We start from the raw sequence: 21,733 nt of genomic DNA, 5'->3' as shown, positions 1-21,733 counted from the left end.
TCTTCTCGCAAAATAAATTCAATATTTTCTGGAGAAACCTGTCCTGTCAGAGGATGTCTAAATGACGTGGTCTGCTGATTATGGCTGAAAGGAAAAAAAAAAGAAAAAAAGAAAAAAGAAATTAATATTGCTAAACTCAGTAAAATATATCTATGATCTCTAAAAGGCAGAACTGTTTATACTGATGCTTTGCGGCTGCTACTCCAGAAATGAACCGTATTTCTGAGGTACTTTTCAAGCTAGAAATATTTTCAGCTCCTTCCTGCATTCTTGTTGACTTTGCCAATGGCACAGTGTACCATTTAATTATTAAACAGGTTAATGTTTTAAAAGTAAACTAGTTGCAAACCTTAGTTAGGGAGACGCACTTGAATTTATGATTATTTACACCTAACTGTTACCAGATTATTTAAATTTAACATAGAAATGACACATCATGAATTACTGATTTGTATTTCTGTAAATTTCACAGAACAGAACCAGTAAAATAATTTAACGTGTTACTGGACAACGTTTTACACAATTTGTAATATTTAATGAGATCACAGAGAGAGATTATGTGGAAGTCATTTGCTGCATGCTTTTTTTCCCCTCTAGTCTGGTATTTCTTCAATGATTTTTCTTTACACCTCCATGCAGAGCATCATATATAATAACCTTAGTTGTCCAGTTGCATAGCCTATATAAAACAACATAGAATCATAGAATCATTTAGGTTGGAAAAGACCTTCAAGATCGAGTCCAACCATCATCCATGCCCACTAAACCATCTTCTGGAGTGCCTTGTCTACGCGCTTTTTGAATACCTACAGGGATGGTGACTCAACCACTTCCCTGGGCAGCCTATTCCAATGTCTGACAACCGTCTCAGTAAAAAAATTTTTCCTAATATCCAACCTAAACCTCCCTTGCCGCAACTTGAGGCCATTTTCTCTTGTCCTATCTCCAGCCACCTGACAGAAGAGACCAGCACCCACCTCACTACAACCCCCCTGCAGGTAGTTGTAGAGAGTGATAAGGTCTCCCCTCAGCCTCCTTTTCTCCAGGCTAAACAACCCCAGTTCCCTCAGCCATTCCTTATAAGACTTGTGCTCCAGGCCCCTCACCAACTCGGTTGCCCTTCTCTGGACACACTCCAGCACCTCAATGTCTTTCCTGTAGTGAGGGGCCCAAAACTGAACACAGTACTCGAGGTGCGGCCTCACCAGTGCCGAGTACAGGGGAACAATCACCTCCCTGCACCTGCTGGCCACACTATTTCTGATGCAGGCCAGGATGCCATTGGCCTTCTTGGCCACCTGGGCACACTGCTGGCTCATATTCAGCCGGCTGTCAACCAGCACGCCCAGGTCTTTCTCTGCCAGGCAGCTTTCCAGCCACTCTTCCCCAAGCCTGTAGCGCTGCATGGGGTGGCTGTGACCGAAGTGCAGGACCCGGCACTTGGCCTTGTTGAACCTCATACGATTGGCCTCAGCCCATCGATCCAGCCTGTCCAGATCCCTCTGTAGAGCCTCCCTACCCTCAAGCAGATCAACTCTGCCTCCCAATTTGGTGTTGTCTGCAAACTTGCTGAGGGTGCACTCAATCCCCTTGTCTAGATCATTGATAAAGATATTAAACAGAACCGGCCCCAACACCAAGCCCTGGGGAACACCACTTGTGACCTGTCGCCAACTGGATTTAACTCCATTCACCACAAGCCTCTGGGCTCGTCCATCCAGCCAGTTTTTCACCCAGCGACGAGTACACTTGTCCAAGCCATGAGACGCCAGATTCTCAAGGAGTATGCCATGAGAGACAGTGTCAAAGGCCTTGCTGAAGTCAAGGTAGATAACATCCACAGCCCTTCCCTCATCCACTAGTCAGGTCACCTGGTCATAGAAGGAGATCAGGTTGGTCAAGCAGGACCTGCCTTTCGTAAACCCATGCTGACTGGGCCTGATCCCCTGCTTGTCCTGGACATGCCATGTGAGTGCTCTCAAGACAAACTGTTCCATAATCTTCCCCGGTACCAAGGTCAAGCTGACAGGCCTGTAGTTCCCTGGATCCTCCCTCCAACCCTTCTTGTAAATGGGCGTCACATTAGCAATTTACATAATTTAGTATTTCATCTGAGTTAAATTAAAATCAGGATTTTCTATCAACTTTTCCCCCAGAGTGCTATCTAGATGTTTGCTACCCTCTGTGAAACATTGCTATCCATTAAAGACAATTATTTTATCTAGCTGTGTAACTGTACTCATATAATGCAAAAATACAGAGTGAAAAAAGCTTATTTCAAGATAAACTGGTAGTCTTCCCTCCTCCCCAAAGTCAATCACTTCAATTAATTGTACAGAAAACACAAGACAATTTCTATAGAGTCTCATACCTACTAAACCCTTTATTCTGCAGCCATGTCAAAAGAAACAAGCTATAAAAATCACAAATTTTAAAGAAATAAGAAACTGAAGATCTTACTTTAGTATTAGAAAGGTCATGGCTGACATGCTGTTAAGGAGCCTTAGAATTAGAGAGAGTAATGAATCAAGAGCTCACTTATCTAAGGTTCTGGATTTTTGAGTCTAGTTAACAATATTTAGGTAAACAACATCCAAAACTAGAATTCCCATCAAATGCAGCAAAATATTAACACATTGTGAGTATATTTGGAAAACAAAAATAATAAAGCCATTAAATTAATTATACCTCAAAGAGCCAAAAATGAACACTTCATCCATTTTTTTGTTTTAAAGAAAGGTTTTCCTCCTGTAATGCCCAGCGATTTCAGGTCTTACAGATTTGACCCAATTGTCCAGCATAGCAGGATGTACCCCCAGAAACAGAATAAGGCATGAAGAAATATTTTGGGGTTTCAGAGTAATGAAATTCCAAAGAGATAACAATCCTTCTATAGAGTAAAGGACAGCTAAAAAAAATCAAACAGCTTGTGCAGCCATAACATTCAAATGTAAATAGCTCAGGACATGCCATGATTTAAAAAACAAATGAAAACCAACCAACCAAAAACCACCACCAAAACAAAACAAACAAATAACCCCCCAAAACCACCACAACAACAACAACAACAACAACAAAACCACAACCAAACCCACAAATTGCTCACGCTAAGTCCCACTTGGACCATGAACGGCAGAAGATGTTTTCTGTGCGTGCTTTCCAATATGCCTTGCTACAGGAAGTCATATATAAGGGACCAATATAATGAACACCTTTAATGAAAAGCTGAAAGCTGTGACAGCTTATGTTACACCAAAAGGACTTTTTCCAGCCTCGGCTTTTACAAAAATTCTAGCCCTACAGCCATTAAAAGCTGTGAACAACGTATTAGGCCATCAACTACCCCACAGCACCAGGAACAGCATTCACTCCCTAGACTGGTGAGAACTGACCTCTGCTACAGAGGTGGGTTAATGAAGTTTCTTACTCTTCAGTTTTCCCATGAAATCACAGATCAGGAGAAAGTAATTCCACTAAGCCTGCAGTACTAACATCTACAAAGCAACCATGATCTTTTTCTCACAAAAGGACTGAGGAGTATTGTTTTCTAAAGTACTTTTACATGAGTTTATGTTCTAATTTTGGGTATACATCCAAAGAAAGGAATAGGAAATTGCAGATGGTTTCAAAGAAAATAATAAATAAATTGTAACAGTAACAATTAAACTCCACATTTATCACACAGCCCAGTTTTAAGCTGAAACTCTTTCCTTTCAAATCAGGACTGAAGCAGCCTGTTTTATCTTTGATACTTAAGCTAGGCCTACTAACAAAAATGCAGATACATTGTCAGCTTTATTCTCCAGGGGCAGACAAACTGTCAACAAGCTCTCATCTGCAGGCTTTTAGTCATTAATAACTCACTCTACAATTAACACTAAGAAAAAGGACTATATTCCAGAAGTGCTCTAGGGTTATTTAGGAAATGAAGTTACTCATTACACCACACTAGCACTTTCACAAATGTTTTATTATTTCCCATGAAATAAATTCAGCAGGCCTTCAGAAGATTAATTAGTCCTCCTGCTGTAGTTAAAGAGCAAGTCCATTACTAATAGACTAAATATTACTTGCTAACAATAAAAGTTTTAGCTGGAAAGTAAACACTTCTTAAATATCTGAGCAATTGCATTTTGGGAGACGTTTTGCACTTCAAATAGCAAGAGCAGAGAAAGAGAAGGACAGTTCTGTTACTACATAAAATGCAGATGGTAATTTCACAGACAAGGAGAAGGCATACAAAACCAAAGTTTTCCACAAATCTGCAGCTTCAATACTTAGGACTTGACTGGGAAGAGGGAAATGAAACCACTGGCACTAACAATTAGTTTTGCAGAACACAGTGGTTTATTTGAATTTGAAAAGTGAGAGTTTAAGTGTTTTGCCTCATAGGACTCGTTAAGAATAAGCAATAGTATTCAAAACAACCTATACAACAGATGGCTAATGCCTTGCAACAAGGAATTAGATAGCAGGGAGATTTTTGTCCCAGTGAGAGCAGTCAAACATTGGAAGAGGTTGCCTAGCAAGGCTGTGGAATCTCCATCCTTGAAAACATCCGAAATGCAGCCGGATAAGGCCCTGAGCGACTGAATCAAACTTTGTAAGTTGGTTCCAACTTTGAAGCTGGCCTGGCTCTGAACAGGAGAGGCTGGATCTGACGGGGTCCACAGGTTCCTTCCAACCTAAATTATTCTCTTCTGCCATTCTCTGCTCCTCCCTCCATCTTCCTCTGCAAGTATCATTAAATTCTTACAATACCTTTGAAGCTTTCCCAGTATTTAAACAGATGTATTCCAAGAATATTAGCAGTACCTTGTTTTGATTAGAACGAGAGAAACTGTAACATTAGATTTTTAGATTTAGATCATTATTTTTTGTTGTTGTTTTCATGTCCTTTAAATACTTGCTTAACAGTAGTATCTGTTTACACAACAATGATAACAATAACGTCTCCAGTGAGAGTGATCTAATAACCTTGTTGCAGTGAAAGTTCTCCTTCCTTTCCAAGCACAGACTAAGAAAAGACCTGGCACAGTTGTTCGCCAGACATATTAGCTAACCAAGCCTCCTGGTAGTTAATCATCTGTATTTCCTCCAAATAGCAACTACTGAATGCGTTTCTATTGTCCAGAAATCTACCATGTATAACGGGCACAATAAATGAGCCTTAATAAAAGGACACGATATGCTGCTCCACTCTTCATGCCCCTTTTATTCTTTCTTCACTGGAGAAAGACTTAATATCCCCAGCAAAACCGGGAAAGGCTTATGACGCTTCACCATGCGAATTCTGAATGCACTGTAACTTGTATTTAGTACAACGCTACACATTTGAACTGCCAAGCTAACTGTCCTAGTAACGTTACAAATTTTCTGTGTGATAAAATACTGCATTTTCCCTAGCAATCATCTTTTAATTTTAACAGTTCTGTATTATTCTGATTTTGTATAATTACTAATCAACAGAACCACCAAACCAAAGCAAGTATGAAAACATGAAAACTCCACACAAAAATTACATTCATTAGCATCTACTACTACCATCATTATTAAATTAGAGTATAGACTGTTAAAAGTAATTCTGAATTTCAAAGTTACAGAACACCATTTTCCAAGGCTTGCTGTTGGTTGATAATAGTTAAGGCTCAGACCTTCCGTAACAGAATCACAGTTCAAACACTGGCTCTTTGCAATTAGATACTGCAACACAAATTCTACCATTTCACAGCATGCATACACAACGTCGACAAACATTAAGAATTGATGGTCACCCACTGTCTGAAGACTGAGGTACTAAGACTCAAGACCTTCAAGATGTAAACAGTGTTAATACATCTGGCTAACATTAGCCACACATGAAAGTATGCTGCTTGAGCATCTAATGTAACTTCTAAGTTGGCCCTGGCTTCAGGGGTTGGGGGGGTGGAACCAGATAACCTTACAAACTCCATGTTGCTTATGATCCTGCTGGGTGGGTGGGAGTGCAGACAGACACCTATAGCCTTTGATAGCACCTTACTGCTCACCATCAGAATGCAGCCTAAAACATTTCTCAGGTATTGATTAAGCAAGTCTGCAAATTTAACATTGCCTATCATTTGTTTGCACCAACCTAACCTATAGTATGATGAAATCTAACTGATTTAAACACAGGAAAACCACACAATTATAATCAAGTCTCCAATCCTATAATGTAATTGACACAGGCAGGCACTTTTGCCCGCATGGATCCTTTTGCAGAACTCATCATTAACGCAACTTCACCTATTTTTTTTAAATTTACCTTTCGGTTCATTTTGTATTCAAGTCAAAGCCAAGTTGTAATAATTAACTTTTGGACATGACTGATGCTGACGACCTTTCATTTGAAGCCAAGCAAGTTTATAGATCGCCTCTAGAGTAATTTAAATGCCCAAGCAGATGAACCTTGAAATGTGTGAATCAACTACTGATTGAGTCTACATCACATTAAAAACAAATTTATAAGTTGCAAGAAAAATTCACGGTGTCATTGGACAGACTGTCCTATAAATTATTATGAGCTATTTCTACAGTATTTATTTTCCATGTAAGCTGACTCCTTTATGCTTCCCTGCAAGACTAGATAAGCATGAACATCTTTACGTTGAATACCCCAAATGGTGATGATGTGAGCACCCACGCTTCTATGGGAGTTACTGGAATGAGTGCAGCCAACAGAAGAACTCACACAGTGAAGAACTGCTGTTCAGCCAGCAAGTTGTTACTTCAGACAGGAGGAAGTGCTTGTATATAACCAGGAAAACAGCCAGGCATAGTTTGCTTTATTTCATAACATGTTTCTGAAATACATCAATAGCTTCAAAATAGTTTCAGCATTCCCTTCTGAGTATTTTTTAGATATTATCTTTTAGAGTTGGTTAGAAAGAGTATCAATGAATAGTCCAAGAAAATCAGTGCCATCAAAGTTCTGCAGATAATACTATTGGAAGAAAAATGCAATGTAATACAAACATAATTTGGAACCAGAGTTCAGAACAATACCAACTAACTCTATTACACAAGCACTACAAGCTGGACACACACAAAACCCCATCTTTTCAAGATAATGAACATTATCCATACTTTATCATAGTAGAGTGTCTCCTCGGAGTACCAGTAAAACCCTTGCTCCACTGTAATCAGTGTCCAGGAGACTTCCCTAAGGTCAAAATTTCACCCCCTCATACAGTTTAATTAGCATCTTAACCTATGAACTACTGCATAAGAATCACAGAGTAAAAGTTATTCTCTCAAATCTCACATCCTCCTTAGACTATCACCCTGAGCATTTGCAAGTGGTTAGTTATTTAGTCAGAATACGATTCTGTAACTATCTTGAGCAGCTATGTCTGTGACTACAATCAGTCAACACAAGAGCCTGTGCTTATAAAGACAGACAAGGGGACAGCTGGCATGATATTAGATTATATCGTATTTTCACTTTTTCGTTGTAAGAGCTTGCAGACAAAAAAAGTTTGAAACTAACATTAAACCGACAGTCATGCTCTCACATAGTGTCCTTCCTTCTACCTAGCTCACTAATGGTGAGGTTAAAACGGAACTGCAAGCTTCTTTGGAGCGGGGTCTTTTTTTTTTTTTTTTTTCGGTTTTAATGAACTACCAAAGATAATTTATACTATCCAATAGTAATATCGGCAGGAAAGGTTTTGCTATTAATGAACATCCTTTTGAGAACAGATCTAATAAATCACTGGTAAGCTAATATGGAAAATGCCACAGAATCACTACAGATATTTTCAGTTGTTAAAAGACCAGATAAAAGGATTAATGTACTATCATCACAGACTTCCATGAGTATTACAGGTTGAAGTCATCTGCTGATTCACAAATCCCTTTGATGCATATCATGAGACACCATCAGGATTTTACTAACTCACAAACCCCACATTCAAGTAACTTCAAATTAAGGGAAAAAAGCATGTTAAAGTTTTGAAGACTAGGAAATCCTTAGAAAAGAGGACATTCCTGAAAAGTGAAATTTGATTCTATTTCCTTACTCTTGCAGTTTTAGAAAAATTACAGTCCCTGCCTTCAAAATTGATAATTAAGTTTAAAAAAAAATCCTCTGATCACAGCAAAATAAAATTAGAAATGTAAAAGATCACGTTATTGTATCACATCATCTTAATTCAGGCTTGGAACTCACTTAAGACTGTTCCTTTCTTTCCCACTGAAGTATTTTAAGAGAGTCAGAAGATTCTCCATAAACCTCCAAAATTACCTTCAAAACTATCTATCTAAATTAATTAGGAACTTTGCTACCTAACAAAAACAATCTTGACTTTTAGTGACAATGAAATGTCACCAACATCACAACGTGAACAGCAGACTTGACTGTACATTCCTCACAGATAGCACATGAGCATCTAAGCCAAAACTTGAAAGTTTGAAATGGAAACAGGAGTAGGCCCAATAGTTAAATACATGTATTGGTGATATATACATACATATATTTGTATGCTTACATATATACACATATATATATTTATATGTATATCTGGGATACACACACAGCCCTCATCTCCAATGCTGGCACAGATATTTCTGCAATGATACAAATAACTGTGGCTCCTACAGGATTAAATGGTTGAGACAAATAGTCCCAACAGTCCAACTAGATGCAGAAACTCCAAAGACAGATGCTCACATAGAAAGCAAGTATTTTTTTTAATCAAAGGTTTTTGTGAAGTAAGAAGGCGTTTATTTGTTTGTTTTTCCACTGGGGATCATCCGTGTGACAGGAAAGCAGCAACTTAACTTTTTTCACTACTCAGTTCTGTACTTCACATAAAGCAGCATTTGCCCTACAGCCTTTCACACAGAGGAAAACTATGTAGACCTAGTGTAACCATATTACAGTAGCAGAGTCGCAGAACAGTTAGATGTGAAATACTGCTATAAACCAATCCTGCCACAAGAAAACAACATATAGAGAGTGACACGTCACATTATTTATTTCTTCTGGATCTGATACACAAACTAAATTAATAAATTCATTCTCTAATAACAAATAAAGTGGTGATATCACTAAGTAATATGATTAAAACACCCTGGGTAAAAAGCAGCATACCCTTAAATTCCAATGTCAACCACAATTTAAAGGGTTTAGTGTGGAAGCCATCCAACAAGCATTGCCATATAAGCGTACTATTTTGGAAGAAGTTTTTAAGGGAAACTTTACACAAAAATATATAATATCTCAATTCTTAAGCCATAACAAAACTGGTTAAAATAAAAAAAGATGTTTATATGCATAGCATCTAAATTTACCAATGGAGGCTAAAAACCCTCACCAGTCCTATTTGAACATATTTTACTTTGATACAAAGACTTACGCAATAATAGACCCAACAATCCGCATTATTCTACACATGAAAGCAAATACAAGTTTTCCAGCATTCAGCTTTCATCTAAGTAGCAAGCCAGACAGTGTAGAAAGCTGAAACAATTTTAATACAACAGCTATGAAAACTGAATAAAATAGCTTTCAAAAACTTTGTTCCTCTGCCGTGTAAGACACATAACCTCAAAACATTTTCTCTTCATCAGCTTTTTAATGTTGAAGACAGATTTCAACTTCTTAAGACATGCACTTCTGATTTGTTATTTATAGAATTTAATGCATAATACAAAAAAGTGATTATCAGAGGACAATACTGCAGACTGAGGCCTTGCTGGGCTGCTGCGTGTGCCCTCGGACAATGTGAAAACACATTGCCCTTTTCCCCTTTCCATAAAATGGAAACACTTTATCCACAACCTATACCATGGGAATGAAGTTTTAATCAAATACTGTCCTCTTACAAAATCACAAGCATCCAGAACAGAATTAAAGAATTACAGCTGGTATCCATCAAGTTCCCTCAGGGCTACAGCCTAGAATCCCGCATCCAATTTTGGACTTCGTCATACAGGAAAGGTATCAACAAACTGAAGCGAGTTCAGCGGAGGGGCACCAAGATGGTCAGGAGCACCTGCTCTGTGAGGAAAGGCTGAGGGAGCCAGCCTTGTTCAGCCCGGAGAAATGATAGCTTCAGGATGACCTACCAGCAGCTCCCGGCAAGCAGGTAATCAAGAAGGCTCTTCACAGTAGTGCATGACAGGAGTACAAGACAGAGCAGGCATAAATTGAAACAAGAGACCTTCAGACTGCATGTAGGAAAAGCTTTTTCACCTTGAGGATACAAAGATGTATCGTGAGAACGGTAAAGTGCTGGAACAGGCTGCCCAGAAAGGTCATACAGTCTCCGTCCTTGGAGATTTTGAACACTAGAGTGGAGGAAGACCTGAACAACCCGGTCTGACCTCACCACTGACCCTGCTTTGAGCAGGAGGTTGCACTAGAGACCTCCTGAGGTCTCACCCAAACTAAGTTGCCCTACAATCATAAGGTTGGGTATAGTTCCCATTTCTACCACAAAGCCAAAAAAAAAAAAAAAATGCAACCAAAACCCAAAACAACCAAAAAAGTTTCACAGAACAGATCTTGCTAACAGAATAATGTAAAAACTCCACATCAGTTAGGAAGAAAAACTCAAATTAGGATTAGAACCTGGTTTCTTCCTTCAACCTTTAATAATACCATTAATTAACTTCTTCACCAAATAATTAAATCCAAAGTCCATTTACATTCTACTAATAAATATTCCATGAAAGAAGAGAATGTACACAGCCTGCGTTCCTGTGGTTGTGTGCTTTTTATCTAATAGGACACATGTTCCAACCAAAGCCTGTCCTGGAGTTAAAGACATTCAGCACATGCATGGGTCTGTCTCAGTCCCTCTCTAGCCCTTCCAACGTCCTACCAACTGCTTCACAATGCTGTTGAGGTACTGGCTGTAATCCTACAAACCTCATCCCCTTCAGATACCAGGCGAAAGAATAAACACAGATATTAGCATCATATTCGCTGAAGTACCATTTAATGTGAAGAAACCACACTTCCCACAATGCACACCTATTCTTGTGGGTTGGCTGTTCATGTTTACTGGCATATAATTAAATTAATAAAAGTTCCTTCATTAGTAACAAACTGTTCCAGCCTATCTTGTGGTTAATTCTGAAACACTTCAAACTCTATTCATATACAGTTTAAGCCAAAATTTAAAATTACAGCAACAACGTTATTTCCTTTTGTTTGTGTGATTCTTGACTGCTTTAAAGAAGTTCCTCCTTCCACAATCTCATTCAGCTCATTGTGTTGGATAAAATATGATGCATCTCCACCAAATCTAAATGCATTTGTAAAATACTTTTTCCTATCAAATCTTAAGTATAAAATGGTCTACAGTACTCCCGAAAGGCACATAACATCAAGCTTTTGCTCGAGAGAAGACTAGTAATACAAGATCATCTTGCCTAGAGCAATAAGTATAAATTACAGCAGTTTATCAGACCAACTCTTCAGAGCTTTGAATTACACACTTACTGGTTACTTTCCTTTCCAAAGAAGCCCAGCACCTACAGCACTGAAATACTGACACATAGGAAAGCTACGACGTTAGCGTCAGTTCATAGAATGTTACTCTAAGTCACACATGAATCCATGCCAACCCAGAGCCGAATTTACACTCCATGGTTAAAACCAACGGAAGGCCAATTAACCAGGGGCAGCTCTTACCCTGGGGCAGTGGGAGCCATTCCTAGCAGAACGTCATCATCCCCTCTTTTGGAGCCTTTCTTCCCTCCTGCATGAGGTGCGGACCTCCGACCCGCAGGCACAAAGCCTGGCCCCGCAGCACACCTGCGCAGGAAGCGCACAAGAAGCGCACTGGACCTGCACGCACCGCACGTGCGCAGGGCCGATCCCTACCAGTTAGGGAAAAAACCCAATACATTACAGCTGCCACTGACATTAAATAAAACTGCAGCGATTACAGAAAGGGGTTATTTGCACTGTCAGAGACTTGTATCTCTAAAAAAATTAATTTTAAAAAATCACATTAATCAATATAGTATTATGAGTTACCGTGTATTAATCACACTCTTTCATACCTCATATAAAATGGTTCTGAGGCTAAAGCTACAAAGTGGATAAAACTTGACTAAAATGTTATTTACCCAAATGTTTCCATCATTCAAGTTACCCACTGTGTAGTGAGAAACCCGCTATGATTCATAGCCTAAAACTAATTCCAGATAAATATTTTAGGGATTGGAACTGTAGAACAGACATGGAAGATTTTCTTTTTAGTTTATGCACAGAGTTTATAAATTATCCAGAAATGTCTTTTTGAGTCAACAAAAAGCTCTTCAGCATTACAAAAAAAAAAAAGGATTTATAGCTCTATCAGTTGTTGAAGACTTCAGTCAAACTTGCTGAAAGAAATAACCTAGAGCCAGCTTGTCCTTATGGAGATGTAGAAATACTCAGTGGTCCCAAGTCAGACAAGCAGAGAAACTCCTAAGACATTTCCAAACAATCACAGAAATACTGCTGTAGAATTACAGTATTCTCTTTGGCATCTATAGAATGAAAAATATGCTAAAATATACATAACACTACTAGACAAGCTTTATACAACCAACCAAAAAAAAAAAATTAAGATATTAAGAATTTCAACATTGTACTAAACAATTCCAATCTCCAAAACTTTTCTGCTTTTAATGCTCATTTTACTCCATGCAGAAACCCAAGCAAACTGTTTTGAAGGTGAACTATTTTGGCAAGTGTAATGCCAGAATTTTCTTTGCTAAACATAAACCAATGAACTAATTCTGCAGAAAGAAGGCAATTATTTTCAGTCATCCAGAGTCTCCTCCCCAACCCCCAAACCCACAATGTAATCAAAGCATGTCAAGTCACAATATTACCTATAGCAATGGGTTAATAACAATTTATGTTATTGACATAAATCATGTTGAGTTTAGTGTATTGAATATCTAAGTATGTGAACCAAATATAAATCAAATTTAAGAAAACTCACCTATAATCACATTCTGTGTTTAATTTCTTGAAACAACACACTGCACTATCAGAAGGTGAAAAATGGAGAATAAAATATTAAAATAAAATACAATCAGACAGCTGTGAGAGGAGTGGCATTGAAAACAACGCAGCCACAGAAGAAACATTTGCGTTGTCTTAATGTCACTAAGTAGACACATTAAGAGTGCCCAAACAGCCAGTTCAGAAAAAGTCCACAGCAGACACAACCAATGACAATACAAGATCTAGTGGCTAAGGAAAATAGCACAAGGAATGTATAAAGAAATACATTTTCACTCTTTCCATCTCAAAAACAGCTTTAGCTAGCAAACATATTTTTAAAACTACTTTGTTGGTTTTCTATGAAGGGGTTCGGAGGTTACATTTGTATCAGAAAACATCAATATGCATTATTGGATAGAATGCAGTCATCTGGGGACAGCAGGCATCTTCAAAATCAGCTCTGAATTAGACTCTGTGTGAAACCACATTATCCCACTGGGAAAGATGAAAACTCCTTCCTTAAACACATGCAGAGTGCTATTATTTTTCAAAGTAACTGGAAGGATGAAGCAACTACAACCTTTCACAATAAGCCTGGAAGTCAAAAGCCAAATACAATCGCCAAAATATCAACACCCAAAACAGATGAAATCAGGCTCCTTAACCTTGGTTCAGGGAACAAGGCTGCAGCAAAATCCAGCCAAAAGACAGCTCTTAGAACATCACTATATATAGCGGAGCTATCAGCTACATTCCTCCTGCACCACTTGAGCAGCACGTTATGGCTGCTTTGTCTGGTTCTTGTCCTGTAGCTCCACCGTACTGAAGCCCCCACCAGAGCACTCCACTCTCACCAACCTGCAGCTGGTGCAGGTAACACCTCCAAGAGCACAACGGCACTGCTTCTGCTGCTGCTTTATCACCAGGGCTTTCACAGCCTACGTGGCTCCACAGCAGAGTTCACATATCTGAAGAAGTACGCCCTTAAATAAAAGCTCAGCCAGAGGATCTACAGTATGACCCACCCCTCACCTTTGCAATGCAAGGACTACTTCTCTGCCATCTCCCCAAACTAGCCAGCGACCCGAGAAGACAGTCCCGTGCCGGTTCCCTTTCTGACCTCAGACCACCACCGCTGTTTGCTGCCGTCAAATACCACAGCCAGAGCAGAGCGCAAGCACCACCCAGGGAGCGCTCCGGTTCGCATGCCTCGCCACTCGGCTGGCTTTCCTCCAGTCAGCCGACGCGCAGGCAAGGGCAATGCTGAAGTGAGAGAATCTGGCAGCAGGCAAGCTCTCACATTGCTGACGAGGCCTGGGGTGAGGACAGGGAGCACTGGCAGGATTAGAGATTGAAAGAAATTCCGCAAACTTCTTCAGATCCTGCATTAAGTCCTTTCAATGCCAAGCAAGTCTCTATCAAGCACGTGACTGAAACTTGGCAGCTACAAAGGTGAAGTAACTTCACATGAAATAATAATTGTTCTTTAGGTAATTATTTAACACTACATACAATGATAGAATATCTTTGAAAAATGTGCATCTTCCACTTAGAGAAAACTTTGTAATCTCTTGAAAATATAGGTATTAAATAGTCCTTCGCTATTCAGGGAATTAAAAGGGTTTTTTCACCTTCAGATGCAGCAAGATCAAAAATAAAGTGCTCCAAAGCACGTAAGTGAGCAGAGCCAGACTAAGAGCTAGACACTCCAGGTAAGTTCAGACCAGCATTATAGTAAAAATGGTTTTATTCAAGGCTAACTTTTAAAATGCAAAAAACCCCAAGTGCAACATCATGAGTATTACATACATATATATCCAGTCAAGAGGACTACAAGCAGCACAGTAGCTTTTCATGCGTTCAGTGCTTCAGTTGCATTTTAATTTACTTATTACAGAAAATGCACAAAGTCTTAAAAACACTTAGAAGAATGTATAATCTAGCAATTTAATTATATGCAAAAGAAGATTCAGTTGTTTCAGGGGTTTTTTGGTGTGCTTGTTTTCTTTTGTTTTACATACTGACTATTCTGTACAATTAAACCACCACCACACATCAACATTTCAAGGATTTTCTCAAGAACTCTTGGCACCTTCCCCTCCTCTCCAAAACTACATCTGATATTACAGCAGTCAAAACCAAAGCTAAGATTTATTTCTACCTTCTTGGACAGTGTGCCACACTACATTAAAAATTTTCAGCTTTAACTTCATACAATATACTTATGTTTATTTGCTTTTCACTTTGTACAACTGTAAAATATGTTAACTACTCTTTTTCAAGCATCCTATCTGCTTTCCTAAATAGTTACAAAGAGTAGAATAATTTTTCTGCACAGCTACTCACTTGGTCTCTCATTCTTCCACATGAATTCTGTGTGCTCATGAAAAAGCTGTAGCTTATAGCAGTAACCTCCAACAAACAGGGGAAAAGCTCCAGACCTGTTGTTTGGAAGCTGGTTAGCTGTGACTGCCTCATTCACCTTCTCTGGGACTTTATCTGATTACAGAAAGTCCAAACTTTCAAATAGGAAACAGCTCCTCTTAGAGTACAATAAGTAACTGGACAAACCCTGTATTATTTCCTCCCGAGGACTTCTTATGTTCTTCATATAGAAACTTCATTTTAGATTAATTTCTATTTTAATTTCTCCCAGTCAGCTGTTGAAACTAATCAAGGTCACGAATCATTACTCTGAACACTTGCTGCCCATACTTATTTAATTCTAATAAAGTGACCAACAAATGACGCTTATTCCTAAAATGTAACTTAATACACACTGCAATTACACTACCTTAAAAAAAAAAAACAGTAAATCTATAAGCAGCACAAAAAAGAGTTAAGACTTCAGAGTGACTGATTTTTGCAAGTCAACACTGACTCACAGAGTGATTCTGCTTCGAGGTTATATTCATCAGTTTTGCATTAAGTTGAAACAATTTGAATTCCCTGAGTGATGACATTTCAGTTATTTTGGATACTGGATCAGGACTTGGAAACATGTCTTTACAGATAAATGGGGTTCTCCCACAAGAAAAGAGAAAGAAGTGGCTAAATTTGCAAAACCTGAAGTGCATTAAGTTTTTCTGCATCATTAACAGATAAAAGAAGTTAATGGTTTTGGCACTACTGCACTGGGATTTGGGAGATGAGGATTCAGATCTTAGCTCTGCAGCAGATTTCTTGTATGACCTTGTTGAGTAATCCTATTTTTGTAAAATCACCAGTTTATTACAGCTTAAGACTTTCAAAAGAGAGAAAAGGTGCCTACCAATTTAGAGTCTTAACCTCATTTGCAGCTTTTGGGGTGCTACTGCAGTACATACAAGCAAAAACATTCATTGTTTTTCAACAGTAGAAAGGACTACCTCAACCTTCCCAAAGAATTCCAGCAAACCTGGGAGGCGAGAACAGGCTGAAATTTCTGAATCTAGCTAAAAAGATACATTGCTACCTTCCAAGTTTAATTGTTTACAGATTTACAGAAAATCTCTTCCAATGCATAGAAGTTTGTTCTTTAAAATATTTATATCCAACATAAAATCACCTTTATTCTGAAGACAACATTTTGGCTACATCAATTATTCTTTTCACTTCAAGTACTAAGTGTATGGATGTGGGAAGAAGAAGGTTGGCTTTTATACTAGTGTACTTTTTCACAGCTGTGAGATAACACACTGTAAAACAGGATACAGTTCTGTACAAACATAAGGCCCTAATGCATTATGATACCCAGAAAGCAAGTTTAGCAAAATTATGTGGCAAGATTACATTGCCAGTGTGGTTCTTTAAAACTGAACCAATCAATGGCACCTGAAAACTTGCATCTCCAAATGTAAGTCTCCAAAACTAAATTCACTTTGAGATTAACTCTCCTATACTACTTACTCAAAATCTTTCTGCTCAGTCAGTTACTTTCTAGTTGCTATCAACTTAATTCACCCAGGTACAACTTATAAATAACCGCACTGAAACATCAAGTTCAGCCTAACATGCCCCAGAATATGTCTGCTTTTGTGGTACCACATACTGTCATCTTATTACTGTTCTTTGAAAACAATCTAAGAATCTAAATCTACATTAGTGATGCTAATACAATAGATTAAATTCCAGAAGTGATGAGTGGCAATATTCATTCATCTCAAAGTACAACACCAGAAAGACATAACTGCATTGTAATGCAAATTACTGTGAAATCAGAGTAAAAGGAGGGAAAATGCCCTGTTTCTGAATAAGAAGATGCTCTCTAGGAAAAACAAATTAATTATTCTTATCTTGTATGACACAGACTTTGTTTTATATCCAGCACTCTGGACTTTCATGTTATATGCCGTAACTTTAAGTTTTAATACCTCTGAACTTAACTATTCTCAGACAGCTCACAAATTCTGCAAATACCACATGCATATTCTACATTCTTCTGACGTGAACAGGTTGCAGAGTAAGACATTGTGTACTTGAGATATTAAGAAAAACCAGCTCAAACTTTTTGGCACCTTGCACTGTCTGGTCCTACATACTTTACATGCCTACATACCTGTTTTTACTCTCAAATATTTCTATTGACATGAATATAAATTTTATCTGAATGAGAACTAGAAAATAGACACAAAAGCTATTTTGTGGATACATTAGAAAATTACAACTGAGAGTTACCGTGGGAAGAAAAAAAACCACTGGAGTTCTACTTGGAAACAGTTTTATTTTTGTTTTAAATAACATGATCTAAAGAAAGTAAACAATAAAATTGATTTAAGTTCCAACACTAATGTTTCTGATTAGTCAGCATGCCTTACAGGGAAGGACAACAAAAATAAGATATCAGTCAGGTACTTTGCTGTGAGTTGTGAGACCACCTCCCTGCATTTTATACTGAAGAGTCAGAGGAAACAAAAACCAAACAACCTTGACAGCAGGACCAAGAATCATGTTATGTTTCTTAATAGTCTTCCCCAGAAGTTTATCTGAAGGAAGAAAAACGACAGGTGGACCATTTTTATTAAGTGGTCTTACCCTACCCACCAAATCACAAATATAAGGACCGTGGTCCCATTGTAAAGATATTTCCTGCTGCCGTTAACAGCAGATTCTTAGGAAGGGGCGGGGGGGAACCATCCCATATACATGACATGTAACACCAACTATTTTTGTCCCATGGGCAGGGACACCTTCCACTAGACCAGGTTGCTCAAAGCCCCATCCAGCCTGGCCTTGAACACTGGGGCATCCACAACCTCTCTGGGCAACCTGTTCCAGTGCCTCCCCACCCTCACAGTGAAGAACTTCTTCCTTACATCTAATCTAAATCTACCCTCTTTCAGTTTAAAACCATTACCCCTTGTCCTATCACTACACTCCGTGATAAAGAGTCCCTCCCCATCTTTCCTGTAGGCCCCCTTTAAGTACTGGAAGGCTGCTATAAGGTCTCCCTGGAGCCTTCTCTTCTCCAGGCTGAACAGCCTCAAGTATCTCAGCCTGTCTTCATAGGAGAGGTGCTCTAACCCCCTGATCATCTTCGTGGCCCTCCTCTGGAGCTGCTCAAGCAGGTCTTTCTTATGCTGGGGGGCCCAAAGTTGAACTCAGTACCGCAGGTGGGATCTCACCAGTGCAGAGTAGAGGGGAAGAATCACTGCCCTTGACCTACTAACCACAATTTGCCTATTGAAATTTCACAAAGTTCATTTAAAATGTATTTTGACCAATGTTCACTTAACATAGACTGTCTGCACATCATCTTATCAATGACAACTGTATTCTAGATTGCTCAAGATTTCCTATAGTTGATAAAAGTATCCAAGCATCATGTATAGTTCATAAACTAGGTGTTCCACAAATTCTTCTCACAACATTTTCAAGGCAGCTAGAGATTTTAAATTTTATCTGTTCTTCGTGTTATGCTGTCTTGCAGTGGGAACAGTTGAGTAAAGAAGCAAGAGTGAAGATGCAGGAGCAATAAGGAACAGTACATGCAAGGAGACAGGGGACAGATGCGTTACAGGGCTGCAAAATGCTGAATGCCCACGACAAAATGAATTCTATGAAGTTGCCACTGAGGAAGAAAAAAAAGGTTTATGAGAGTTCTGGTTCTACTACAGGAAAATTATCATTAGAGCTTGGAAACCAACTACTACCTAAAACCACCATATGAGGGACTGGACTAGCAAGAAATTGTACGTTCTTCAGTAGGCACACAGCATTGCAATACACACAACACAGGTCACCAGCTTTTCACAGGACCTTCCCTTAGGCGAACCAAGTTCCAGCAACTAAAGAAAGTCATATAAGCACTACAGGGATTTTCCTTGCTTCCTAATCCTCTACAACTGAAATGGTTCTCTTCTGTTCCTTGAGCTCCCAACTGTTCCCTGGGGCTGGAAGTACAGGTAATTCCAGCTCTCCAAAGAAATATCCTGTCCTCCTCTTCACACAATGACTAATGTATAACCATATTATAATCATATTATAACCATATATGTTATATTCATATATAATTATATGACTTTTACAATCAAGATCACTATATATTCATCAATTCAAGAATCAAAAATGAAGTATTAACTGACCTATGAGATTCCAAATGGAGCCGACCTTTTAAAATGCAGATATTCAGAATACTGAATGTAGGGCATTAGCAGCAACAATTGTTTCTACAAATTAAATCTCAATGGTATCAATTAGCAGATTTCTCAGGAAATAATTAAAATGGGATTCTCAATTCAGTCTTTTATAACACCACTTCTACTACTCCATAATAAAACAGACTTTTAGAAAAATTTTAATCTTAAATTTTCTCAGGGCCTGCATTTACAGTATTACTTTGTAAATGAGAAGTTTCAGACACTTCTATCTCCAAATATTATAACAATGCTGCGCACGTATTGCTCCAGGCTCTCTCACCCCTGATCTCTCTAAACTATTCACCTCTGAGCAGGATTTTCACTTTGCACTACTTTTAATCCAACCAGTCTGTCATACCACTGTGGTCAATATAGAAATCCTGAATTAGAAGCAGACAGACAGACTGCAGAGACATATTTTATCTTCCAAAAACCAGCTGAAGTTCAAGACGCATCCAACTTGACCTTTCTTAAGAATATTTTTTCCACTAACTTTCCACAGTCTTTAATCTTGGAGAACTATCAGGCATCTGCAACAAGCTAACACCAAAATGTACAAAAAGAAACAGAATGTAAGCCCTTGAGTTACATAATAACATTGCTCTGGCACACTTTCTCTTCCTTATTCTGTTTTCTTCATCTCTATCAGGAATACCATTTTAGATGTTGAGATGTTTTCATTCACAAATATTTTCTTGTTATTGAAAAATCAGAATGACCAAAGAGGGAAAACTGTACTACAGCATCTCAGTATTTCCATTGTGGAGTTTCCAAGAACAAATTTTAACAGTTAATACTTCTAAAAAGCATGAATAAAATTTATTCAACTAAACCCATATAATTTACTTAGCCTCATAAACCAGAATTATAGTAGGTAACACTTCCTGATCATAAATTAAGAATTACTACAATGCAGGCAGCAAAGCACAGATTAAGGCAGAATTTGTAAGATGCCAATTTTTCTTGGCTTATGAATGCTTTTGTCCATCTAATATTTTGTAGTTAAATGTCTAATCACATTATTTTAACTGGCAAGAAGCAGATTTCCTATAGAGGACTAAGGAAGAAAGTAGGGCTACAGGCCCTTATTAGCATTTTCTGACGTCAAATACGGTTATTTTACACAAAAGGCAAAGATTGTATCATTTGCTGACTGGATAACAAAACAGTTTTGCTTCATATTGCATATATTCACTGCATTGAAAGAAACTTTGTTTCAAAATCCTTCCATTTATTTTTCTTTAAATGACAAACTTCTGTGCCAATTCTCCTCTTCTCTGTATCCAAGACAAGACTAGAATCACCCACTGTATTTTCTGAACCAGTACTCTGTACATTATTTGAATTAAAATGCCTAGAAATGACTCATCACACTAAAAACTCTCTTAGTGTAAACTAATTATAGCGGGCACTATGACTATAGTACCAGGAGCAATTTTGCTAGTAAGAAAATAAAACACACATGTACAAAACATAATTCAAAACAAACAAGCAAAATAATATTTACTTGATCAACCAGGAAGTGTATTACCTTCATTAGGAAGGAAAAATTTATGCAGTAACAGAAGCCATGAGTTCCAACAAACAGCAAGACTTTTAGAACAGTGCAATAATACCCTTTGCATACCTGAGACCTATCAATTGTATCACCTGAAAGTCTAAACACAGCACTGATATTAATTACTTAATAATAATAACAAACAGATGAGTAAAAATGAACCCTGAAAAAACTGAGCTGTCATTTGCCTACTACAATATAAAAACTGATTAAAGACATGTTTAATTTACAAACACTTCAAACAGGACAACTCACATTTCTCAGTGTTTGCAGAATTAAGATAAACGGACACCAAGCAGTACATCTGCTTTTGTCAGTCTCTAAAGGATTCTTAAGAGCCTTTTTTTAAAAAGACATCTTAAGAATCAGTACTCGTATGATGAGTTAAAAGAGAGGTAATCTTAGAAAGTGTAAGACTACTTACAGAACATAGAGAAAACAATGATATTTAAAACTTACAATGCAGTAAAAAAAATGCTTCAGTGCTCTGTGTATTCAGCCTCATTTTTAAGCATTACTTTTCATGTAAGAATATGTTCTAAACTACTGAGCTTATAAAGTTATGAGCCAGGAGCAAACAGA

At 38.1% G+C, this 21,733-nt stretch overlaps 1 protein-coding gene across 11 annotated transcripts in view; it reads right to left on the bottom strand.

Moving 5' to 3' along the window:
• Positions 1–21,733, bottom strand: part of PLEKHA7 (pleckstrin homology domain containing A7) — a 165,639-nt gene that overhangs the window by 68,905 nt on the left and 75,001 nt on the right. For 10 of the 11 annotated variants that reach the window (XM_069803740.1, XM_069803743.1, XM_069803741.1 and 7 more), the window contains one exon: positions 1–84. The exons of the other annotated variant lie outside the window; for it this stretch is intronic. In XM_069803740.1, the coding sequence (XP_069659841.1) occupies positions 1–84 (84 nt within the window). The remainder of the gene's footprint in view (positions 85–21,733) is intronic. 11 annotated transcript variants of the gene reach the window in all.

Source organism: Haliaeetus albicilla, chromosome 16, assembly GCF_947461875.1.
Source record: "Haliaeetus albicilla chromosome 16, bHalAlb1.1, whole genome shotgun sequence".
In the NCBI taxonomy this organism is placed as follows: Eukaryota; Metazoa; Chordata; class Aves; order Accipitriformes; family Accipitridae; genus Haliaeetus; species Haliaeetus albicilla.
The sequence above is the reverse complement of the archived record's forward strand: the minus strand, read 5'-3'. Positions and strand labels throughout refer to the sequence as shown.